At 45.0% G+C, this 27,089-nt stretch overlaps 1 protein-coding gene across 7 annotated transcripts in view; it reads left to right on the forward strand.

The window, feature by feature from the left end:
• Window positions 1-27,089, forward strand: part of LOC137373803 (E3 ubiquitin-protein ligase pellino homolog 2) — a 416,880-nt gene that overhangs the window by 132,116 nt on the left and 257,675 nt on the right. For all 7 annotated transcript variants that reach the window (XR_010975700.1, XR_010975701.1, XM_068039205.1 and 4 more), the window contains one exon: window positions 18,343-18,472. Coding sequence is in view for 5 of the 7 variants with exons in the window: in XM_068039205.1 (XP_067895306.1) it covers window positions 18,343-18,472 (130 nt within the window). In the remaining 2 variants the exon portion in view is untranslated. The remainder of the gene's footprint in view (window positions 1-18,342; window positions 18,473-27,089) is intronic.

A 27,089-nucleotide genomic window follows, 5' to 3' on the forward strand; every position in this document is an offset into this window, starting at 1 on the left:
TGCAGGGGAACCATCAATTTGTCTTGGAGCTGCTCTTCTAAGGCTGGGTGAGTAGACTTCTATTTGAAGTGTGTTCCAAAGCACATTATTGGTTCTATATGCAAGAGAAAGGCTTATAGTGAACCCAAAAGCTGCAGTGGAATTGCACTGATAACATAGGTTCTATAGATTGTCGTAGCATATATCGGTGGTGATGATGATGGTGGATAAACTATCCTCTTGATGAAGGAGGTAGCTGACCATGGTCTGAAGTTTCTCAGTGAGATCAAGCAGTGAAATTGGTAAGCAAAGGACATGCCAATCTGTTGACAATTACATGATTAATTACTGTGACATTCTGAACCCCATATCAGTGCCATATCATTTTGTACCTTGGAAAGGAAGCAGAATGCACTGCTGCCAGAAATCTTTCATCACCTTTGAACCTCCAGGCTTGATATGATTCAATCATGAAAGAGCTGTCAGACTGGCAGAACCAACATGAGGGGATAAACCTGCTTGACCTCATCCTCACCTGCCACCGGTGCATTTGTCAAATATAGTATTGATGAGAGTGACCACTGCACAGTTCTTTTGGAGATGAAGTCCCGTCTACACACTAAGGATATCCTCTAACACGTTGTGTGGCACTATCACCGTGCTGAGTGGGATAAATTCAGAACAGCTCAATAAGTTCAAAAATGGGCATCCATGAGCAGCAGCAGAATTGTTTTCCATCACAATCTGTAACCTCATGGCCCAGCATATTGCTCATTCTATCATTATCATCAAGCCAGGCAACCAACCCTGGTTCAATGAGGAGTGCAGAAGAGCATGCCAAGAACAGCATCAGGCAGACTTGAAAATAAGGTGCCAACCTGGTGAAGCTACAATACAGGAATACATGCATGCTCAACAGTGAAAGCAGCAAGTTAAGCGATCCAGCAACCATTGGATCAGATCAAAGCTCTGCAAGCCTGCCACCACTAATCGTGTATGGTGGTGGAAAATTAAACAATTAATGGGAAGAGGGCACTTTGTGAGTGCAAAAGACAAGGTTGAACTGTTTGCAAACATCTTCAGCCACACGTACCGAGTGGATGATCCATTTTGGCCACCTGCTGAAGAGCCCACCATTACAGATGCCAGTCTTCAGCCAATTCAATTCACTTGATGTGATAGCGAGTAATGGGTGAGCACGCTAGACACAGCAAAAGCTATGGGCCTGACAGCGTCCCAGCTGTAGTGCTGAAGACTTGTGCTCCAGAATGACCCGTGCCTCTAGCCAAAGCTTATTCTAGTACAGCAACAACACCAGCATCTACTTGACAAAGTGGGAGATTACCCGTGCATCTCCTGTCCACAAAAGTACAAGTTCAATCCAGCCAATTACCACACAGTCATCCAACACGCAATCATCCAACACTTTCGTGGTGTGTGGCACTACCACCATGCTAAATGGGATAGATTTCGAACAGATTCAGCAATGCAAAACTGGGCATCCATGAAGCGCTGTGGGCCATCAGCAGCAGCAGAATTGTACTCGAACACAATCTGTAACCTCATGGCCCAGCATATCCCCCACTCTACCATTACCATTAAGCCAGGAGACCAACCCTAGTTCAATGAAGAGTGCAGGAGGGCATGCCAGGAGCAGCACCAGGCATACCTCAAAATGAGGTGTCAACCTGGTGAAGCTACAACACAGGACTATCTGCTTGCCAAACTGCGTAAGCAGCATGCGATAGACAGAACTAAGCGATCCCATAACCAATGGATCAGATCGAAGCTCTGCAGTCCTGCCACATCCAGCTGTGAATGGTGGTGGACAATTGAACAACTAACTGGAGGAGGTGGCTCCACAAATATTCCCATCCTCAATGATGGGGGAGCCCAGCACATCAGTGCGAAAGATAAGGCTGAAGCATTTGCAACAATCTTCAGCCAGAAGTGCCGTGTTGACGATCCATCTCAGCCTTCTCCTGAAGTTCCCAGCATCACAGATGCCAGCCTTCAGCCAATTCGATTCACTCCGCGTGATATCAAGAAACGACTGAAGGCACTGGATACTGCAAAGGTTATGGGCACTGACAATATTCTGACAATAGTACTGAAGACCTGTGCTCCAGACCAAGCTGTTCCAGTACAGCTACAGCACTGGCATCTACCCGGCAATGTGAAAAATTGCCCAGGTATGTCCTGCACACAAAAAGCAGGACAAGTCCAACCCGGCCAATTACCGCCCCATCAGCCTACTCTCCATTATCAGTAAAGTGATGGAAGGTGTCATCAACAGTGCCATCAAGCGGCACTTACTAAGCAATAACTTGCTCAGTGACGCTCAGTTTGGGTTCTGCCAGGGCCACTCAGCTCCTGACCTCATTACAGCCTTGCTTCAAACATGGACAGAAGAGCTGAACTTGATAGGTGAGGTGAGAGTGACTGCCCTTGACATCAAGGCAGCATTTGACCGAGTATGACATCAAGGAGCCCTAGCAAAACTGAGGTCAATGGGAATCGGGGAAAACCCTCCACTGGCTGGAGTCATGCCTAGCGCAGAGGGCGATGATTGTGGTTGTTGGAGGTCATTCATCTGAGCTCCAGGACATCAGTGCAGGAGTTCCTCAGGTTAGTGTCCTAGGCCCAACCATCTTCAGCTGCTTCATCAATGACCTTCCTTCAATCATAAGGTCAGAAGTGGGGATGTTCGCAGATGATTGCACAACGTTCAGCACCATTCGTGACTCCTCAGATACTGAAGCAATCTGTGTAGAAATGCAGCAAGACTTGGACGTTATCCAGGCTTGAGCTGATAAGTGGCAAGTAGCATTCGCGCCACACAAGTGCCAAGCAATGACCATCTCCAACAAGAGAGAATCTAACCATCTCCCCTTGACATTCAATGGCATTACCATTGCTGAATCCCCCACTATCAACATCCTAGGGGCTACCATTGACCAGAAACTGAACTGGAGTAGCCATATAAATACCGTGGCTACAAGAGCAGGTCAGAGGCTAGGAATCCTGCGGCGAGTAACTCACCTCCTGACTCCCCAAAGCCTGTCCACTATCTACAAGGCACAAGTCAGGAGTGTGATGGAACACTCTCCACTTGCCTGGATGGGTGCAGCTCCAACAACACTCAAGAAACTCTACGTCATCCAGGACGAAGCAGTCCTCTTGATTGGCACCCCATCTACAAACATTCACTCCCTCCACCACCGACGCACAGTGGCAGCAGTGTGTACCATCTACAAGATGCACTGCAGCAACGCACCAAGGCTCCTTAGACAGCACCTTCCAAACCTGTGACCTCTACGAACTAGAAGGACAAGGGCAGCAAATGCATGGGAACACCACCACCTGCAAGTTCCCCTCCAAGTCACACACCATCCTGACTTGGAACTATATCGCCGTTCTTTCACTGTCGCTGGGTCAAAATCCTGGAACTCCCTTCCTAACAGCACTGTGGGTGTACCTACCCCAAATAGACTTCAGCGGTTCGAGAAGGCAGCTCACCACCACCTTCTCAAGGGCAATTGGGGATGGGCAATAAATGCTGGCCTAGCTAGTGACGCCCACATCCCATGAATGAATAAAAAAAACCTCAATCATTAGCAAAGCGATGGAAGGTATTGTCGACAGTGGCACTTACTTACCAGTAACATACTCAGTTTGGGTTCCATCACGATCACTCCAAACCTAATTATAGCCTTGGTCCAAACATGGAGAAAAGAGCTGAATTCCAGAGGTGAGGTGAGAGTGACTGCCTTTGATATCAAGGCAACATTTGACTAAGTGTGGCATCAAGGAGCTCCAGTGAAATTGAAGTCAATGGGGATCAAGGGAAAACTATGCTTAACTAGCATACTTAACCCAAAGGAAGACGGTTGTGGTTGTTAGAGGCCAGTTATCTCAGCTCCAGGATATCACTGTAGGAATTCTTCAGGGCAGTGTCCAAGGTCTGGCCTTCCCCCCATCATAAGGTTAGAAATGGGGCTGTTCATTGATGATCGAAGTGTTCACTTCCTTTTGCAATTCTTCATATAGTGAAGCATTCTGTGTCCACATGCAGCAAGAACTGGACGCGATCCATGTTTGGGCTGATAAGTGGCAAATAAGATACATGCCACACAAGTGCCAGGCAATGGCCATCTCCAACAAGAGCGAATCTAACCACCTCTCCATGACATTGAATAGCATTGTTGAATTCTCCCGCTATCAATAACTTTGAGGTTGGGAGGATTGGGTGGGGAGTCGCCATTGACCAGAAACTTAACTGGATGAGCCACAAATACTGTGGGCACAAGAGAAGTTCAGACGCTGGGTATTCTGCAGTGTCACCTCCTGACTCCCCAGTTCACCATCTGCAAGGCACAAGTGAGGAGTATAATGGAATACTCTCCACTTATCTGGATGAATGCAACCTGCTTGATTGGTACTCCCTCTACGCATGTCCAATATTGTTGTCATGTGTACCATCTACAAGATGCATTGCAACAGCTCACTAAGGCTTCTTTGACAGCACCTTCCAAACCCACAGCCTTCACTGCCAAGACGAACAAGGGTAGTAAGCGCATAGGAACATCACACCTCCAAGAGTCGCACAGCATCTTGACTTGGAAATACATCACCGTTCCTTCACCATTGTATGTGAAAAGGAAACTATTAGTAAGGACGAATGTGAGTCCATTGCAGGTGGAGACAGGAGAGTTTGTGGTGGAGAATGAAAAATTGCTGGAGAGACTAAACAATTACTTTGTGTCTGTCTTCACGAAGGAAATCACAGAAAATCTCCCAGAAATACTAGGGAGCTAAGGGACTTGTAGAAATGAGGAACTGAAAGCAATTAGTATCAATAAAGAGGTAAAGTTGATAAATCCCTTGGACCAGATTAGCTACATCCCAGAGTATTGAAGGACATGGCCACAGAGATAGTGGATGCATTGGTGGTTATCTTTCACAATCTACAGATTCTGGAAGGGTTCCTGCAGACTGAAAAATAGCAAATGTAGCTCCTCTATTTAAGAATGGAATAATAGAGAAAACGGAGAACTACAGACCTGTTAGTTTGCCATCAGTAGTAGGGAAAATGTTAGAATCTATTGTAAAGGATGAGATAACTTGGACACTTGGAGTTTTTTGAGGATGTTACTTGTAGCAGAGATAAAGGAGAACCAATGGATGTGGTGTATTTGGATTTTCAGAAGGCTTTTGATAAGGTCCCACACAGGAGGTTAGTAAACAAAATTAGAGCACATGGGTTTGGGGGTAATATACTGAAATGGATTGAGAACTGGTTAACAGACAGAAAGCAGAGTTGGAATAAATGGCTCATTCTCAGGATGGCAGACTGTTACTAGTGGGGTACTGCAAGGATCAGTGCTTGGGCCACAACTGTTCACAATCTGTATAAATGATGTGGATATGGGATCCAATTGTAATATTTCCAAATTTGCTGATGACACAAAACTAGGTGGGAATGTAAGTTGTGAGAAGGATGCAATGAGGCTTCAAGGGGATTTGGACAGGCTAAGTGAATGGGCAGGAACATGGCAGATGGAATATAAAGTGAATAAGTGTCAAGTGATCCACTTTGGTAGAAAAAACAGAAAGACAGAGTATTCTTAAATCATAAGAGGTTGGGAAGTGTTGATGTCCAAAGAGACCTGGCTGTCCTTGTTCATGAGTCACTAAAAGCTAGTATGCAGGTGCTGCAAGCAATTAAGAAGGCAAATTGTATGTTGGCCTTCATTGCAAGGAGATTTGAGTACAGGAATAAAGATGTCTTGCTGCAATTGTATAAAGCCTTGGTGAGACTGCAACTGGAGCATTGTGTACAGTTTTGGTCTCCTTCTCTAAGGAAGTATATACTTGCCATAGGGGGAATGCAATGGAGACCAGAATAATCCCTGGGATGGCGGGATTGTCTTATGAGGAGAGACTGCAGAAACTTGGCCTGTATTCGCTAGAGTCTCGAAGAATGACAGGTGATCTCATTGAAATTTACAAAATTCTTACAGGGTGTGACAGGATAGACGTGAATAGGATGTTTCCTCTGGCTGCTGAATCCAGAACCAGGGGATACAGTCTCAGAATAAGGGGCAGGCTATGTAAGACTGAGATGAGGAGGAATTTCTTTACTCAGTAGGTGGGGAATCTGTGGAATTCTCTACTCCAGAGAGCTGTGGAAGTGCCATCATTGAGCATGTTCAAGACAGAAGTCGATAGATTTCTGGGTACTAGTGACATCGAGGGATATGGGGATAATGGGGGAAAAATAGCATAGAGTTAGATGATCAGCCATGATCTGTTTGAATGGCAGAGCAGGCTCGATGGGCCAAATGCCCTACTCGTGCTCCTATTTCCTATGATCGCTGAGTCAAAATCCTGGAACTCCCTACCTAGCAGCACTGTGGGAGTACCTTCACCACACAGACTGCAGTGGTTCAAGAAGGCCACTCAGCACCACCAATGGGAATCGAGGAAAACTCTCCACTGGTTGGAGACATATGTAGCGCAATGGAAGATGGTTGTTGTGGTGGTTGGAGGCCATTCATCTCTGCCCCAGGACATTGCTGCAGGATTTCCGCAGGGTAGTGTCCTAGGCACACCATCTTCAGCTACTTGATCATTGATCTTCCCTCCAACATAAGATCAGAAGTGGGGATGTTTGATTGTACGATGTTCAGTATCATTCGTGACTCCTCAGATACTGAAGCAGTCTGTCTTCATATGCGCCAACACCTGGACAAAATTCAGTCGTGGGCTGATAGGTGGCAAGTAACATTCGTGCCACACAAGTGCCAGGCAATGATCATCTCCACCAGGAGAGAATCTAACCATCTCTCCTTGACATTCAACAGCTTTACCAATGCTAAATCCTCCACCATCAACATCCTGGTGATTATCATTAAGCAGAAACTTAACTGGACCAGCCATATAAATACTGTGGCTAGAAGAACAGTTCAGAGATTGGGACTCCTGTGGCAAGTAACTTACCTCCTGACTCCTCAAAGCCTGTACACCGTCTACAAGGCACAAGTCAGGAGTGTGATGGAATATTCTCCACTTGTGTGGATGAGTGCAGCTCCAACTCAAAAAGCTCGACTCCATCCAAGACAAAGCAGCCTGATCCACCACCTAAAGCATTCACTCCATCCAGGGATCAGTGCTGGAACGCTTGCTGTTTGTAGTGTACATTTATGCTTTAGACGTGAATATGGGAGGTATGATCAGTAAGTTTGCAGATGACACTAAAATTGGTGGTGTCGTAAATAGTGAGGAGGAAAGCCTTAGATTACAGAATGATATAGATGAGCGGAGCAGTGGCAAATGGAATTTAATCCTGAGAAGTGTGAGGTGATGCATTTTGGGAGGACTAACAAGGCAAGGGAATATACAATGGATGGTAGGACCCGAGGAAGTACAGAGGGTCAGAGGGACCGTGGTGTACTTGTCCATAGATCACTGAAGGCAGCAGCACAGGTTGATAAGGTGGTTAGGAAGGCATATGGGATACTTGCCTTTATTAGCCGTGGCATAGAATATAACAGTGGCGCAGTGGTTAGCACCGCAGCCTCACAGCTCCAGGGACCCGGGTTCAATTCTGGGTACTGCCTGTGTGGAGTTTGCAAGTTCTCCCTGTGACTGCGTGGGTTTTCGCCGGGTGCTCCGGTTTCCACCCACAGCCAAAGACTTGCAGGTGATAGGTAAATTGGCAATTGTAAATTGCCCCTAGTATAGGTAGGTGGTAGTGAATATGGGATTACTGTAGGGTTAGTATAAATGGTGGTTGTTGGTCGGCACAGACTCGGTGGGCCGAAGGGCCTGTTTCAGTGCTGTATCTCTAAATAAATAAATAAAATAAATAAGAGCAGGGAGGTTATGACGGAGCTGTACAAAATGCTAGTTAGCCACAGCTAGAGTACTGTGTACAGTTCTGGTCACCACACTATAGGAAGGATGTGTTTGCAGAGGAGATTCACTAGGATGTTGCCTGGGCTGGAGCATTTCAGCTATGAGGAGAGACTGAATAGGCTAGGGTTGTTTTCCTTAGAGCAGAGAAGGCTGAGGGGGGACCTGATTGAGGTATACAAAATTATGAGGGGCATTGATAGGGTAGATAGGGAGAAACTTTTTCCCTTAGCGGAGGTGTCAATAACCAGGGGGCATAGATTTAAGCTAAGGTGCAGGAGGTTTAGAGGGGATTTGAGAAAACGTTTTTCACCCAGAGGGTGGTTGAAATCTGGACACACTGCCTGAAGGGGTGGTGGAGGCAGAAACCCTCACGACATTTAAGAAGTATTCAGATGAGCACTTGAAATGCCATAGCTTACAAGGCTACGGGCCAAATGCTGGAAAATGGGATTAGAATAGATAGGTGCTTAATGGCAGGCACGTACACAATGGGCAGAAGGGCCTGTTTCTCTGCTATGTAACTCTATGATTCTATGACTCCACCACTGGCGCAGAGTGGCAGCGGTGTGTACCGTGTACAAGATGCACTGCAGCAACTCGCCAAGGCTCCTTCAACAGCGCCTTCCAAACCTGCCACCTTTACCACCTAGAAGGGCAAGGGCAGGTTTGGAAGGTGCATGGGAACACCACCACCTGCACGTTCCTCTCCAAGTCACACACCATCCTTCACTGTTGCTTGGTCAAAATCCTGAAACTCCTTCCCTAACAATACCATGCCGCCTGGACTGCAGCGGTTCAAGAATGCGGTTCACCAGCACAGGGATGGCTAGCGACGCCCACATCCCAAGAACGAATAAAACATAAATAAATGCTAGCCTTTCCACTGCTGCCCACATTCCATAAATGAATAAATAAATAGAGCAACCATGGGCAACCTAGAAAACAATTCTGTAAGACCATCCAGAAATGTACCTGAAGTTTTGAAGTAGTCCTCTGACATTCAGCAGTATGCAGCTTCTGAGAAATGCTGATCAATTGCTTAAGTTAAGGCCTTAAAGACTGCCTTTGCCCAGATTAGGCTAGTTGGGCACTGCACGTAGGTCCTAGTCAGTAATCAAGAGCTTTGCCCATGCCTTGTTTGCATGAATTTATAGAGCCTTCAACTATTTAGTACACCTAGATTCTTAAATATTTACTGACCATTCTATTCCAGATGTCTCCTGTATGGCAAGTTCATAAATCTAATACTGAAAAAAGAAAACTCCCAATCTTGACTCATTATCTTAGTATTTTAAATGATAAAAGGCCAGACGTTTTAGAGAAATTATTACAGTAGTGTCATGCTGGGCCCCCACCTGCCAAGAATGAGGCATATTAATTTTGCCATATGGACATTAAATTTCGAATTGTTGCTAGGAAGAAGAGAAGGCCTGTTACAAGGGCTGCCAGACACTTGGCTGGAAGACATTTGCATACCAATAGGGACAAGAGAGGTTACCTCCCTTATCCACTTATCCTAAAATGGACTTTGATCACCAGGTATTGTGTGTAAGGGGAGACGTTCCAGGGTCTGTTGAGATAAGAGAATCCACAAACACAGAAGTGGTTCCACCATTTGATCACATAAAACAACCTGCTGGCCAACTTGGGGAGTTTTTGAATTGCACAGACAGGTTTGAAATTAGACTGTTTGCTCCTGGACTGAGAAGACCTCACCTGTCTGCTCCCATCTCTTTCTCATAAGCCTCTGGACCCACTGAAGACATGTGAACCTCGAGAGAAAAGTCTCCTACATCGAACAAGGTTTAAGAAGAATACTGGGCCCCAACGAAAAGCAAGACCTACCTACAATCAGGGACTCTACAGCAAGCTCAAAGAACAGTAACCAAAACCATCTTCAGATATTGCCTCAAGCTTTTCCACTTTATTTCTTCTGCTCTTTTCTGTCTCTATCTGCATGTATCGCGTATGCATGCTAGCGTGAGCGCGTTGCGTATCCATAGGCGTTAACCAAATTAGAGTTTAAGTTTAATAAAGTTCAACCTTTCTTCTTTAAACCTATGAAACCCTGTTTTGCTGGTTTCGTTGCCTTACAATTGGAAAGCAGTGAACAAGGATTCACCAAGGCGGAGCTAAAAACATGTGTTTAAAAATTAAACCCTGTTACGGTAAGACCAGGTGAAGGCTGAGAGTGAACCTCTAGACCCCTTTCTCACCTGGTCATAGCATTAGAGTGATCTCTGCGGCAGGTCAAGAATATTGATTTGATTCAGTGCTTGGATGATGACGATGACTATGAAATAGAAATATGTCCCAGAGTGCTTCAGAATTTTCATTGCACTTGATTAGAGGGTGGAGGATGGTAGCCTGGCCAGGAGAGCATTGTTTGAGTCTGAAGGTGATAAAGGCATAATATCATAATATCACCTGTGCTTGTGGCTAATGGCCTTAATTACTTACAACCTGAACTTCCATTGCCTCTACAATCTAAACGTCGAACTGAAACTTTTTGAACCTCTGCAACATCACATCAAAAAATCTGAATTTGATGAACCTGCAATAGATCTGGACTTTATCACTAAAAGTGAAAAACCTGAGTTTTCAATCGGGTGCTTCTCATCCACAAATAATTCCTACACTATTAAACTAGATGCAGTAAGGTGCCACTCAGCAGATCAGAACTGCGATTGAACCCAGCTGTTTGCCAAGAGACTTACCCTGTCTGGGGGGGAAAAAAAAAAATCAAAATTCAACTTGTACAAATTGGTGCTTTCAGCAGTAGTGTGACTGATGAGGATAGCGTCAGCTTATTTTCCCCCAGGTTGGGGTTCACCTTTTGCTAGAAGAGGCTGCCTGTGACCAATTTACTCTCAGCATGTAGTTGGTTGGTAGAGACCAGGCTATTTTAGCAGCAGCCTTGCTGTAATTCCTGAACCTCATCTCTTTTGGGATACAGGTTATAATTTCTTGTAGAAAAATACTCTTGCATTAATTTTTTTAATTTTAAATCTACAGTAGTATTGACATCACAGCCTAAAATTTTGGAAGAAAAACTGTACTAAATTTCAACTCTGCTGTATTTGACAGATTACTGTAGCTAAATGATTGGCTTGGTGTTTTGGTGCCTACTGTACTGAATCCTTTATTTCTTGGTGGGAGTGAGTGGGTTGGTATCCTTTTCTCAAAAAGTATTGAAAATGTTATATTTATTTCCAGTTTTTATTGCTTGACTAAGAACTGACTAAATCCACTGAATCATTTGGGCATGAGCTAGATTTCTGGTTACAAATAGGATACAGAGGTGAGGCATACCCAATAATGCTCAGCATCAGTGTCAATAGAACATGGATTACATGTAAATTTGTTCATACTTTAGTCCTGATTTTATCTGCCTGTGTCTGACAAGAATGGGGTGTGTTGGTGGGGGGATGTGTAAAATAGGGGCAGAATATTTACCTATCTCTTGGTAATGCATTGCTGTTAGCTGAGATTTTAACTCCCAGGTTTCGGGAACTTTGAGACCCTTGCTGCAGGCAGACGAGGGTTTCATCAATATTCAAAAGTTTCAAGTCTGATGGCACGATTCGGACCCTGATGCAAAGTTAATCTCAGGCTGAACAGGTTTTGCACAATACCGACCATGCTAGGGAAATCTGGCATCAGATGTACCCAGTCTAAGAAGAAACCCAAGAAGTTAAGTATTTTAAAAAGTTTGTGGAGAGAGAAACAGAGTTAAAGTTTCAGGCCTGTGACCCTTCATCAGAACTGATGAAAGGTCACAGACCTGAAACGTTAATCTTTATCTCTCTCTCCACAGATGCTGCCAGACCTGCAATGTATTTCCAACACTTTTTCTGTTAACTTTAAGTTTTACTGGTTTCCTTGTGGAGCAGGAGTGCACCTCTGAGCCACGTAAAAAAATTTTGGTCTTCTCCAGGTTCCCTTTCCCCTCCTCCTCCCCGACTATGGCTGTCTCCTGACTCTGCCCTCCACCACACCCTGGACAAATTACTTTAACACCAGGGATAAATCCCTCAGTTCCCTGGCATCGGCCTTATGCTGCCCAAAATCCCATTGCTGGCCTCTTCGTCATTCCCACTGGGATTGGGGCAGGAGTCCATCTTGGGATACGGTCTTTTGCTAGTTTGGCCATGTGGGTTTATGGAGATGTGCTTTAAGAAAGGTTTTAAAGGGGGATTATGGATGGAATATGAATGTGAGGTCTCTAATTGAAAGCATGGCCACATTGGGTTGAAGGGTGATGGGGTACATATGGTGTGAGGAGAGTATGATTGGTCATTGTGCTGGGAAGGTTACAAATAAACGGTGAGTTGGAGCCATGCAGAGATTTAAACAGAAGGAGGAGATGTTGGGAGACAGGGAGCCAATTTGGGCAAGCAAGGACAGGAGTGGTGGGTGAGCAGGACATGGTGCAGGATAGAGTAGAGGAAGCAGGGTTTTTGATGAGCTGAAGTTTACAATGAATGGAGAATGGGAAGTCAGCCAGGGGAGCATTGGAGTGGTTGAGTCTGGTCTGACAAAGGCATTGGTGATGTTTTCAGCAGCAGGTGGGCTGAGGTAGGGGTAGAGACGTGCAATATTAAGCAAGTTGAAGTAGGCAGTTTTTTGATGGAGAGGATATGAAGTTGAAATCTCAGCTTGGGTTTGAAAAAGACAACAAGGTTGCTAATAATCAGCCTGAGATAGCGGCTGGGGAGCAGAATGGAATCGGTGGTAAAGTCAGAGTTTGGGGGAGCTGGGGAAGAGAGGTGCGAGACAAAGATGATGGTGTGTTGTATGCTTAATCCTTTCTAAAGTAGAGATCTGTGTATCAAAACTCTGCATCAGATGTTACTGTATGTGTTAGAGATGTGGAATAAAACCCTCTTCTTTCCCCCAAAAGTGTATCTCATTTCCAATCTCAGAAGTGCATCTGCTACTGTACCAGCATAATATTTTACACTTCATGCACTGATGTTTCTAAGAGAGCGTATCAGTTTTGTGCTCAAGTTCACCAGGTAGTAGGATTGCGTCTGCCCAAATTCATTTAACATAAAAAATAAATCAGGAAGGCGATAGAGGCTTCTGGTCACCGTTTTTCAATCCTCCTTAAACATACGAACATAGGAATTAGGAGCAGGAGTAGGTCACTCGGCCCTTCAAACCTGCTCCGCCATTCAGTAAGTTCATGGCTGAACTGATTACTCCACATTCCCACCTACCCGCGATAACCTTTCACCCCCTTGCTTATTAAGAATCTATCTACCTTTACCGTAAAAATATTCGAAGACTCTGCTTCCACTGCCTTTTGAGGAAGAATTCCAAAGACTCACGACCCTCTGTCAGAAAAAATTTCTCCTCATCTCGTCTTAAATGGGCAACCCCTTATTTTCAAGCAGTGACCCCCCTAGTTCTAGATTGACCCACAAGGGGAAACATCCTTTCCACATCCATCCTGTCAAGACTCCTCAGGATCTTGTATGTTTCAATCAAGTCACCTCTTAATCTTCTAAATTCCAGCGGATACAAGCCTAGCCTGTCCAATCTTTCCTCGTAAGACAGCCTGCGTATTCCAGGTATTAGTCTAGTAAACCTTCTCTGTATTGCCTCCAACGTATTTACATCCTTCCTTAAATAAGGAGACCAATACTGTACATAGTACTCCAGTTGTGGTCTCACCAATGCCCTGTATAGCAGAAGCATAACCTCCCTACTTTTGTATTCAATTCTCCTCGCGATAAACAATAACTCTATTAGCTTTCCTACTTGTGTGCTGTACCTGCATACTAACCTTTAGCGACATGCAAATTGTGTCATGGACCTGGAGAGTAGCCAATGCAGCACTGTTCAAGAAATGAGTGAAGGATAAACCAAATAACTACAGGTCACTAATTATGTGACTTTTTAGAATCGATAATCTGTGATCAAATTAATAAGCATTTAGGAATGCAAAATTGAATCAACAACAACTGGCATTTATGTAGCACTTTTAATATACCAAAATGTTGAGCTTTGTCAATAAAAATGTTGACACAGAGCCACAGATGGCCAAAGGCTTAGTCAAAGAGCTAGGTTCCAAGTAGCATCTTAATGGAGTAAAGAGAGGTGAAGAGGTTCAAGGTGGGAATTTTAGATCTTTGAACCAAAATAGCTAAAAGTATGGCTGCCAGTGGTGGAGCGACTAAAATCAGAAGTGCGCAAGATACCAGAATTGGTGGAGTGCAGGGATCTCAAAGGCTTGTAGGGCTGGATCAATGACAACCAGCATGGATTTAATAAAGAAAAGTCCAGTTTTATAAACTTAATAGATTTTATTTTGAATAAGTGGCTGATTGGTTAGATAAAGGGAATGTAGTAGTTTTAGTCTATTTAGATTTTCCGAAAACATTTGATATCTCTCGCAAGTGGCTTGTTTGACAAATTCAGTCACTGTTAAGCAGCTTGATTAGAATGCTGTTTGATGGGAACAGAGTCAGACCACAGTTAAGACTACCGTGTACAGTTTTGGGCATCTTGTTACAGAAAGGACATTAATGCCATAGTGAATGCACAGCATAGATTTACCAGGATGATCCCAAGGATGGGAATGAATTGTTACAAGGAGAAATTGTTCATTTTGGCAGGAAGAATAAAAAAGAAGCATATGATCGAAATGGTGAGAGATTGCAGAGCTCTGAGATGCAGAGGGACCTGGGTGTCCCAGTGCATGAATCACAAAAGGTTAGTATGCAGGTATAGCAAGTAATTAGGAAAGCTAATAGAATGTTATCATTTATTGCGAGGTGAATTGAATGCGAAAGTAGGGAGGTTATGCTTCAGCTATACAGGGCATTGGTGAGACCACATCTGGGATACTGTGTACAGTATTGGTCTCCATATTTAAGGAAGGATGTATATGCTTTGGAAGCAGTTCTGCCGTACAGCCATCAAAATCGGAACTCAGTAATGCCATTGATTCTCTAGCCAGCGTAAAAGCCTCTGGGAAGGACGACATTACCCCTGAAATAATCAAGAGTGCCAAGCCTGCTATACTTTCAGCACTGTACAAACTGCTTTGCCTGTGCTGGGACGAGGGAGCAGTACCACAGGGCATGCGAGATGCCAATATCATCACCCTCTATAAGAACAAGGGTGACCGCAGTGACTGCAACAACTATCGTGGAATCTCTCTGCTCAGCATAGTGGGGAAAGTCTTCGCTCTAGTCGCTTTAAACAGGCTCCAGAAGCTGGCTGAGCGTGTCTACCCAGAGGCACAGTGTGGCTTTCGAGCAGAGTGATCCACCATTGACATGCTGTTCTCCCTTCGCCAGCTACAGGAGAAATGCCGCGAACAACAGATGCCCCTCTACATTGCTTTCATTGATCTCACCAAAGCCTTTGACCTCGTCAGCAGACGTGGTCTCTTCAGACTACTAGAAAAGATCGGATGTCCACCAAAGCTACTAAGTATCATCACCTCATTCCATGACAATATGAAAGGCACAATTCAGCATAGCAGCGCCTCATCAGACCCCTTTCCTATCCTGAGTGGCGTGAAACGGGGCTGTGTTCTCGCACCTACACTATTTGGGATCTTCTCCCTGCTGCTCTCACATGCGTTCAAGTCTTCAGAAGAAGGAATTTTCCTCCACACAAGATCAGGTGGCAGGTTGTTCAACCTTGCCCGTCTAAGAGCGAAGACCAAAGTATGGAAAGTCCTCATCAGGGAACTCCTCTTTGCTGACGATGCTGCATTAACATCCCACACAGAAGAGTGTCTGCAAAGACTCATCGACAGGATTGCAGCTGCGTGCAACGAATTTGGCCTAACCATCAGCCTCAAGAAAACAAACATCATGGGACAGGACGTCAGAAATGCTCCATCCGTCAATATCGGCGACCACGCTCTGGAAGTTGTTCAAGAGTTCACCTGCCTAGGCTCAACTATAGCCAGTAACCAGTCTCTCGATGCAGAAATCAACAAGTGCATGGGAAAGGCTTCCACTGCTATGTCCAGACTGGCCAAGAGAGTGTGGGAAAATGGCGCACTGACACGGAACACAAAAGTCTGAGTGTATCAAGCCTGTGTCCTCAGTACCTTGCTCTACGGCAGCGAGGCCTGGACAACGTATGTCAGCCAAGAGCGACGTCTCAATTCATTTCATCTTCGCTGCCTCCGGAGAATCCTTGGCATCAGGTGGCAGGACCGTATCTCCAACACAGAAGTCCTCGAGGCGGCCAACATCCCCAGCATATACACCCTACTGAGCCAGCGGCACTTGAGATGGCTTAGTCATGTGAGCCACATGGAAGATGGCAGGATCCCCAAGGACACATTGTACAGCGAGCTTGTCACTGGTATCAGACCCACCGGCCGTCCATGTCTGCGCTTTAGAGACGTCTGCAAACGCGACATGAAGTCCTGTGACATTGATCACAAGTCATGGGAGTCAGTTGCCAGTGATTGCCAGAGCTGGCGGGCAGCCATAAAGGCAGGGCTAAAGTGTGGCGAGTCGAAGAGACTTAGCAGTTGGCAGGAAAAAAGACAGAAGCGCAAGGGGAGAGCCAACTGTGTAACAGCCCCGACAACCAATTTTATCTGTAGCACCTGTGGAAGAGTCTTGTCACTCTAGAATTGGCCTTTATAGCCACTCCAGGCGCTGCTTCACAATCCATTGACCACCTCAAGGCGCATACCCATTGTCTCTCGAGACAAGGAGGCCAAAGAAAGAAATATGCTTTGGAAGCAGTTCAGAGAAGGTATACTGGACTAATACCTGGAATGGGTGAGTTGTCTTCTGAGGAAAGGTTGGACAGGCTAGGCTTGTATCCGCTGGAGTTTAGAAGAGTAGGAGGTGACTTTATTGAAACATATTACAGAATCACAGAATAATACAGTGCAGAAGAGGCCCTTCGGCCCATCGAGTCTGCACCGATGCAGCCGTGACAGGGTGGATGTGGAAAGGATATTTCCTCTTTGGGCGAATTTAGAACTAGAGGTCACTATTTAAAAATAAGGGGTCTCCCATTTTAGACAGAGATGAGGAGAAATTATTTCTCTCTGAGGGCCGTGAGTCTTTGGAACTCCGTTCCTCAAAAGGTGTTGGAAGCAGAGTCTTTGAATATGTTTAAGGCAGAGGTGGATAGATTCTTGATAAGCAAGGGGGTGAAAGGTTATTGGGTGTAGGTGGAAATGTAGAGTTGAGATTACAATCAGATCAGCCATGATCCTATTGAATGGCAGAGCAGGCTCGAGGGTTGAGTGGCCTGCTCCTGTTCTTAATTTGTATGCGTATGTATATTTAGATACTGGGACTATTTCCATTGCAGCAGAGAAGCCTTAAGAGGAGATTTAAGAGAGGCTTTTAAAATTATGAAGAGTTTTAATAGTGTGATTAGGGAAACACTATTACTTCTGGTTGGGAAGTCCGTGACATGGCGTCATCAATTGAGAGGCTGAGAAATTTCTGTACATGAAGGGGTGTTGAGTGATGCAATGCAATTTTTCACAGAGTGGTTGAAGCGGAGGAACTTGCAACTTTGAAATGGAAAATAGTATAACTATTTGAAGCAGGGGAAGATATAAGGCTATAGGAGAGAGAGTTGACAGTGAGATTAGTCGTGGATTGTTCTTACAAAAAGCCAATACAGAAACAATGAGCTGAATGGTCTTCTATGCTGTAAACTTCAACAGTTCTATGGACCAGCCAGCAGACAGGGGACTTTCATCCATCAGATTGGCCTGAATTCAAACCCAAGTCTCAAAAGTGAAATGTTACATGTAACCCACTGCACCACCCAGTTTTGCAGGGTTTTTTTATGAACAGTACCGCCTTTTGTGGCCATCATTTCAACTTGTTCTAGTGGATTAACTGAGGATGTTACAGATTGCCTTTTTATGTTGTACAGCTAATGTTTCTTATTTTATTGAAACAAAAACTAAATAGTTGTTTGGATTATAGGAAAAATCTGAGGAATCTTTGGTTTCATCAGCATTTAGTGTATTCTAAATTCACGGTAAATATTTTAGCTTTAACATTGGATCATACAAATAAATGAGTGCAGGATAATCTCCTCGCAGATGCCTTTTTGACGCTCTGCAAGTTAGATAAAGAGTCCCACAGACTATTCTTCTCATTTTGTGAATACTATGTTATTGATACAATTTGTTTGTAGTTTTATAGATTCCGCAAGATTTGTTCAGAAGTAAAGGAGTTTATTTGAAGCAGTATGTTGCTGCATTTAAAATTCAGCTATTTTACAAAAATAAATATTTGGGGAATACAGCTTTATATATTATCGCATGGTGCCAATGTGAAGAGGTTATTCTTTAGAGATGTCCTACTGCATTTCAGTGGCAGGAATTGTTCCTGGACCTTTGAAATCTTTACAATTATAGAATATGGGCAAATAGCTGCATAATTTGATGATGGAAATTTTTTGCAACTTTTGTTTTGCTCACAGATACAACGGTTCTCTTCCAAATGGAGACAGAGGGCGCAGGAAAAGCAGATTTGCTCTTTACAAACGATCCAAACCTAATGGAGTCAAGCCCAGTACAGTGCATGTTATTTCTACTCCCCAGGCTTCCAAGGTATGTGGTTTAAATTGGTTGGCTGGAATAACCATTATTTATAATCGCAGTTGCGTTTGCACCACTTGAGTGGTGCATTTTCCTTGTTGGCCTAATTTTTTCTCCCTCAATTATATTTTCTTTTAGTTGTTGTACACATTTCTGGAATATTTTAAAATTATATTGTCTTGTGCTCGGTACTGCATAAGCCAAATAAAATTAATGATTTACCATATTGTTAAGTTGGTCTGGTCTATTTGCTAGACTCAGAGAAAAGATTAGTGCTTCAATTTGGTTTGCTGGCATAGTCAAAAGGTATTTTGAATATAAAATTCTATTATGTTTTTAGAGAGGGCGATTAATCTCAGTTATGTTGTCCTGCATTGCCCACAGCTGAAAGTGAGTGTAGGTGGACAAGTTGTTCCAGACCTTCACCTATTCTGCACTGAATCAGGCCCAAAGATGTATAAAAGTGAAGCCTAGGAGTACTTTCTGTTAATTCTTTTGGGGTGGTGCCCATCTTTTACTCCGTGCCTTGCTACATCTGTGGTTAAGATTGCAAACTGATATTAGAACATTACAGCGCAGTACAGGCCCTTCGGCTCTCGATGTTGCGCCGATCATCTGACCTACACTATTCCATTTTCATCCATATGTCTATCCAATGACCACTTAAATGCCCTTAAAGTTGGCGAGTCTACTACTGTTGCAGGCAGGGCGTTCCATGCCCCTACTACTCTCTGAGTAAAGAAACTACCTCTGACATCTGTCCTATATCTTTCACCCCTCAACTTAAAGCTATGTCCCCTCGTGTTTGCCATCATCATCCGAGGAAAAAGACTCTCACTACCCACCCTATCTAACCCTCTGATTATCTTGTATGTCTCTATTAAATCACCTCTCCTCCTCCTTCTCTCTAACGAAAACAACCCCAAGTCCCTCAGCCTTTCCTCGTAAGACCTTCCTTCCATACCAGGCAACATCCTAGTAAATCTCCTCTGCACCCTTTCTAAAGCTTCCACATCCTTCCTATAATGCGGTGACCAGAACTGCACGCAATACTCAAGGTGCGGCCTCACCAGAGTTTTGTACAGCTGCATCATGACCTCGTGGCTCCGAAACTCGATCCCCCTACTAATAAAAGCTAACACACCATATGCCTTCTTAACAGCCCTATTAACCTGGGTGGCAACTTTCAGGGATTTATGTACCTGGACACCAAGATCTCTCTGCTCATCTACACTACCAAGAATCTTCCCATTAGCCCAGTACTCTGCATTGCTGTTACTCCTTCCAAAGTGAATCACCTCACACTTCTCCGCATTAAACTCCATTTGCCATCATCTCTCAGCCCAGCTCTGCAGCCTATCTATGTCCCTCTGTACCCTACAACACCCTTCGACACTATCCACAACTCCACCGACCTTCGTGTCATCCGCAAATTTACTAACCCACCCTTCTACACCCTCTTCCAGGTCATTTATAAAAATGACAAACAGCAGTGGCCCCAAAACAGAACCTTGCGGTACACCACTAGTAACTAAACTCCAGGATGAACATTTGCCATCAACCACCACCCTCTGTCTTCTTTCAGCTAGCCAATTTCTGATCCAAAGCTCTAAATCACCTTCAACCCCATACTTCCGTATTTTCTGCAATAGCCTACCGTGGGGAACCTTATCAAACACCTTACTGAAATCCATATACACCACATCCACGGCTTTACCCTCATCCACCTGTTTGGTCACCTTCTCGAAAAACTCAATAAGGTTTGTGAGGCACGACCTACCTTTCACAAAACCGTGCTGACTATCGCAAATGAACTTATTCTTTTCAAAATGATTGTAAATCCTATCTCTTATAACCCTTTCCAACATTTTACCCACAACCGAAGTAAGGCTCACAGGTCTATATGTCAGCTCTACTTCAATTTCTGCTTGATGTAATGTAATTTTTGCATCACATGTGTTAATATAACTGTAGTTTCAAGTTGTCAGTCTGAAAGTGATTTAAATTTTGGCAGATAATCTCTAACTGTTTGATCTTCGCACTGCCTGTACGTAACTGCACCAATGTGAAGCTATCTTTTTAAACTTTATGAAAATGTATAACTAATGTCCCAGGGACTGTCTTGTTACTGTTGATGCTTAAAAAAAACCTGGTAGGACATTGGGTTCTTCCTTAATATCAAACATTTCATCGACATTCTACACTGGCATGGAGTAACTTACATAGACCTGTCATGGAATCTGCAGTCTGAGGGACCCTGGGGAGCGGCGGTGAGCTGTCCTCTGAACAGATGACTTGTCGAATGTTCTGTTAGGTGCACTGACCCAGATTGCAAAGATTGTTTCCTTTTTTGGAACAGACTGAGAGATACTGGAACAGACTGTCGTAGCAGAAATTGAAACAAGAACTTCAGGTTTCTGGGGGAGCTGAAACTGGTTGGAACCAGATAAAAAGGATATAGAACCATCCAAGCTCAGATGGCAGGAAGGTGCATTTTACAGGCAGGTTGAAGAAAGTGAAGACTGGATCTGGGAGCAGTTACTGTTATTTAGTGGAACTGATTAACCAGACTCGGTCATACAGTGCACTAGGTTGTCACTGAAGGGAATGGATAAAGGTCACACTGGTGGATCCACGCTGTCAAGCCTGTCGTCAGCAGAACTGAGAATGTACTGGAGAAGTACACCATTTGTTTTGGTAAAGACTGTATCTGTAGAGTTTGGGATTAAAGGGGAACTGCTGTTCGTTGGGAACTGGTGGCTGCATTTTGGAAAACAGGATCTGAAGATCTACCTAAGGAATTTGAGTTTTGAAGAACTGTGTGACTGTAATTTGGTGTGATACATCCTGAGTAGACTGCTCACTAAATCAGTGAGATCCATCTTTGTTATATCTGATCGTGAATGTGTAATTTGTAATATCTGGACAGTGATTTTGTCTGGTACTTCATGTTTAATTAATGTTGGTTTTGGTTTGATAAAGTAAGTTATGAAAGTGAAATCTTGTCCGATTGGTTTTTATTGGGATTGTTTGGTTTGTTGGTCTCCACAAGGATCATAACAGGCCCAGCTCAGGTTTGCCCAAATGCAATAAGGTGGTGCTACCCTATGTAAGAATTAGCTTCAACATTACAGCAGTTTGTATTGCAGCAGACAGCTTTACAATGCTAGCATTGTTTCATAAAATTAGTTTGCAGGGATGTCCGTCAGTGAACATTTTTGTACTGCAGCATCCAACACATCAGTTCAAATAACGCACACAATAGATGCAGGGTAACGTTTCGTCTACATTGAGTAATGAATCCCACTGGTCGTCATGTGAGTCGGATGTTAGTTCTCAAACCCGAACCCGACCTGGCTAGACGTTCAATCATTCTGGCCTTCCCTGCCCCGACCCTTCAAATCTCTTTCTCTTTTCACTCTTCCATCCCCGGTCTTTCTGGTCCCTCCCTTCTCTCCACTACCCGGCTGCGGCCTGGTGCCGACGGCCTACTCGCCTCCTGATCTGGGTGGCCAGGACTGGAAACAGAGCACAAAAATGTTAATCAGATCCTGCCATTAAGTTCGGCAGGACCTCAGGGAAACCTGTTCTTATGGGTTTCTGAGCAATAGGTTTCTGAGTACAGGCTGCCTTTCTGGAAATATTGGGCCATAAAGTCAGTTTGAGCTTGAGCTTGGCACTGGATGAGGACCATTGTCATCCAGCCTGAGCAAGTAGCTTGAGACATTGATAGAGGTGGCAAAGAGAAGCACAGGTGCGTAGTGACCGGGGGCACTTTCCTCCTCCTTCCCCCTGCCCCCCATTTGTTTTATCCCTATCTTAAAGTATTATTCCTCCCTCCCCCACATGTTTATATTTAATTCCTTATCAGTCATCATGTGCCCCTTTCAGTGAAAGAGATAAATTTAAGTTTTAAATTTATGGACAGTTTTCTGCATTTTTTTTCACCCGTTGGAGATGAGATGGAAACTGCTCAAATTCATTTTACTTCGGGATCTAACAGTTTTTGATATAAAACTTTCATTCAAGATATGAAGACTTCTTTCTAATGCATGATGGTACCTTGCCTTGCTGATTGTATTTGCAAACTGCCAAATTTGTTTATTTAATAATATTTAATTTTATCAAATAGGGACAAAAGTTTTCTTTTGAAGTAATGAGCATCCGACTTTAAAAAATCTAACCAAAGAAATAATGTAAAATAATTTGCTTGGTAAACTTGTGAAAAATTGAAAACCATTTTTAAAAAGAAAGTACTACATTTCAAGGTGTAGGTCAGTGTATTGGGGCAGGGTTTTGGGTCTGGACCCAGACACTTGGGTCAAATGGGGGTCACAACCCTGCACTATGTGAGGAAAAGTCACACATCAGTGATTTTTCCCCGAATTGGCCAATCAGAGGGCAGGCTCGCTGTCCAATTAAGGACAGGCTTTTGAAACTGGAGGTCCAATAGGAGGCCCTCCAGCAGGCTGCCTTTTCAGGTAAGAGAGGAAAGGCAAGATGGAGGTGCAGTCTCTCCAACTTTTTAAACCTTTAAATAAAACATAGACTTGACAACCAGGCCACTACTGTGGAGAGGGATTCCCTCTACAGGGAAGCTGGTGGTCGCAGCTGTGGCGAGGCAGGTGGGGAGGGCTTCAAAGCCTTCCTGGAGTGCTGCCCCCCCCCCTGTCTGCTGTCAAGAGGCCTCCTCCAGGCAGGTCACCCAGTCCCTGATGCCTCGGGGACCTGGATAATAGGTCTTAATAGGCCTTTAATTCCTGTTAAATTGGCTACTTGCTTGTGAACGGGTAGCCTACCGCCTCCCATCCTGCCTCTGGAAAATGGCCTGGGGATGGGATAGTGCCGCAAACCAGCACCCACCCGCCTTCACGCTCGCCCCAATTGGGGGCTAAAAATCCTGCATATCATTGCAGTATTTTCATGTGGTACTAAAAAATGAGAGACAAAAGTTTGATTTCTTCAAATCTTCTGAATTTCCAATTTTAATGATGTCCCTGAAATGGGAGGAGTCAAGATTGGGTGCATTCCCATAGGGAGAGAAGGAAAATGAAAAGGAGTGTCCTCTTGGGGTTGAATTTTTTTGTGTTTCCTTGTGGCTGGTTCAGGGTGGCACTGTTAGATGGCTGGGAATAGGTTACCTCTCTGTGTTCTGCCTGCAGTCTATTATTTATTTATTTTATTTATTTATTTAGAGATACAGCACTGAAACAGGCCCTTCGGCCCACCGAGTCTGTACCGACCAAGAACCACCCATTTATACTAACCCTACAGTAATCCCATATTCCCTACCACCTACCTACACTAGGGACAATTTACAACAGCCAATTTACCTATCACTTGCAAGTCTTTGGCTGTGGGAGGAAACCGGAGCACCCGGCGAAAACCCACGCAGTCACAGGGAGAACTTGCAAACTCCGCACAGGCAGTACCCAGAATCGAACCCGGGTCCCTGGAGCTGTGAGGCTGCGGTGCTAACCACTGCGCCACTGTGCCGCCCACTAACTTGTAGAGTCTAGGGGGCACTGGGGGTGGGTGCGGGGTGTGGTTGATAGTGGTAGAGCATTAGAATACAGTTTTTTTCTAGAAATGTACTTTATTCATAAAATTTGTAAAAATTATATTACAAAACTGTTCATGTTTGACATTTCAGAAAGTGCAATATAGATCAAATTCCTTCAATGCAGAACATGAGGTACCTCACAACTCTTGCCATTCAATTTTATATGCAGTGTACTTTTGCATTACATAACAAAATACATTTTTGGTGCTTAGTGCCCAAGGGATTTTACACGGGTTCCAGCCCCTCAGTATGACAGGAGGACCTTATACAGTGACCTTTCCCCATTGAGCATTTGCTGTACCCGCACCAAGCTTTAGTGTGACATTCAGCTCATAGTCCTGGAATTTGCAATGTGCCAGTCTGCAACACTCAGTTTTGGACAACTGTTTGCCCTAGAAGAGCAGCAAGTTTCAGGTAGACTAAAGAGCGTCTTTCACTGAGTTGATGGTCTCCGAGCAGCAGTTGATGTTTATCTCAGTGTGCATCCCTGAGAGCAGCCTGTAGAGCACAGAGTCCTGCATTACAGAGCTGCTCGGGATGAACCTTGACAAAAACCACTGCATCTCTGTCCACACCTGCTTTGCAAAGGCACATTCCAGAAGGGGGTGAACAACGGTCTCTTCCCCACTGCAGCCACCTCGAAGGCAGCGTGTGCAGGCGGTGAGACGCCAGACATGCAGGAAGGATCTGATGGGGAGACCCTTTTTACCACCAGCCAAGTTACGTCTTGGTGCTTGATTGAAAGTTCTGGCGATGAGGCATTCTGCCAAATGAGCTTGACCATCTGCTCAGGGAACCATCCAACAGGATCCACCATCTCCTTTTCCCGCAGGGCCTCGAGGGCGTTACGTGTGGACCACTGCCTGATGCACTTGTGATCAAAGGTGTTTTTCTGCACAAACGTTTCCACAAGGGACAGGTGGTACAACACGGTCCAACTGAATGGAGCGTTCGTTGGCAATGTGGCCAGACCTATCCTTCGAAACACGGGCAGATAGAACCTCAGCACGTGGTGACACTTGGTGTTTGCGTACCGGGGGTCTATGCACAGCTTGATGCAGCCGCACACAAAGGTGGTCATCAGGGTGAGGGCAACATTGGGGAAATTTTTCCCCCATTTTTAGAGGTTTGAACATCTTGTCCCTGCACACATGGTCCATTTTCGATCTCCAGATAAAGCGAAAAATGGCTTGGGTAACTGCCATGGCACAGGGGTGGGGTATGGGCCAGATCTGCGCCACGTACAGCAACACTGTGAGCACCTCGCACCTGATGACCAGGTTCTTACCACAGTTGAGAGGAGGCGCTGCTTCCACATGCCCAGTTTCTGTTTCATCATGGCTACACACTCCTTCTGTTTTTTGGTGCATGCCCCAGCCCTTCTGAACCATATTCCCAGCACCTTCAGGTAGTCTGACCTGACAGTGAAGGGGACAAAGGATTGGTCTGTCCAGTTTCCAAAGAACATGGCCCGCTCTTGCCGCAATTTACTTTGGCTCCCCCCAGGCCAGTTCGAACTGGTTGCAGATGCTCATCAGCCTGCAAATGGACAGCGGATCCAAGCAGAAGGTGGTGACGCTGTCCATGTACGGGGAGGCTTTCACCTGTGCGCCTCCGCTGCCTGGGATTGTCACTCCTCTTATATCTGCATCCTTCCCGATGGACTCAGCAAAAGGTTCGATACAGCAAACAAGCAAAACAGGAGAGACAGGACAGCCCTGCCTGACTCCAGATTTGATTGGAAAACTTTCAGATTCCCACCCATTGATTGAAACTGCGCTAATGCTCAGTTGAATCCAATTGCGGATTCCCTCCCCAAACCCTATTTTGGAGAGTAGGTCCATCATGTAGGTCTGTGATATCCTGTCAGAAGCCTTCTCCTGGTCCAAGCTGATGAGGCAGGTGACCACCCCTCTATACCATACATAGGTGATTGTATCCCTGAGTAGCGCGAGGCTACCTGAGATCTCCCTGCCGGTTACGGTATAAGTCTGATCGGGTGAATCACCAACTCCGGAGCAGACTTGGTCAAATTGGTGATGACCTTAGACAGAATTTTGCAGCCCACATTAAGCAGTGAGATGGGCTGCCAATTTCTGATTTCTGCTCTCTCCCCCTTCCGGTTGTAGGTGAGGGTGATGATGCATTTCCTCATGGATTCTGACATGCTTCCGGCCGGAAGCATATTCTCATCATTTCCAGCAGGTCTGGGCCGTTACAGTCCCACAGAGATGAATAAAGCTCGACTGGTAAACCGTCCATTCTGGGAGCTTTACTCGTCTCGAACTTTGTCAGGTCGTCTAGAGTTAGTGGTTTGTCCAGACTGTACCGTGTACTGTCATCTAAGAGCTCCGTGATAGAGGACTGGAAGGTCACGCTGTCTGTGGGCTTCACGTCGTACAGTCCGGTATAAAAGGATTTGCTGATCCTTAGTATGTCAGACTATGATGACGTTACTGAGCCGTCGTCTTCCTTCGGGCTGCTGATCACAGAGTTCTGTCTGTGTACCTTTTGGAAGACGAAGCATGTCTCATACTGCTCCATGGAGCAGACTCTGGACTGGAAGATGATCTTGGAGGCCTCTGCGGCAAAGAGCGAGACCTGCTGGTTCTTCACCCCTTGGAGATCCTCCTTGACCTTGACCCCCATCGACTGCAGCAGGAGCAGATTTTGCATGCTTTTCTGGAGTCAGGACATTTCCCTCTGTGTCTGTCTCTCTCGCCCTCTGAATCCCTTTGAGGATGAAGAACCTCTTGATGGTCGCCTTGATCTCTTCCCACCAGTATGTCAGGGACTCGAAGAGGGCTTTCACAGTTCTCCAACCTTTGTAATCCCCTTTGAGTTCCTCAGTGATCTCTGGGGTCAGCACTTTTACGTTCAGTTTCCATGTTCCCCTGCCCACCCTCTGGTCTTCCTGTAAGTGATAGTCCACCAGTAGGAGGCAGTGGTCAGAGAAGAATACCAGCTTGACTTCTGTGGGTCTGACCGTGAACGCACGGAACACAAACAGGAAGTCAATCCTGGAACGGACGGACCCGTCTGGTCTTGACCAGGTGTATCTACGCT

This window comes from Heterodontus francisci, chromosome 9 (assembly GCF_036365525.1).
Source record: "Heterodontus francisci isolate sHetFra1 chromosome 9, sHetFra1.hap1, whole genome shotgun sequence".
NCBI lineage: Eukaryota > Metazoa > Chordata > Chondrichthyes > Heterodontiformes > Heterodontidae > Heterodontus > Heterodontus francisci.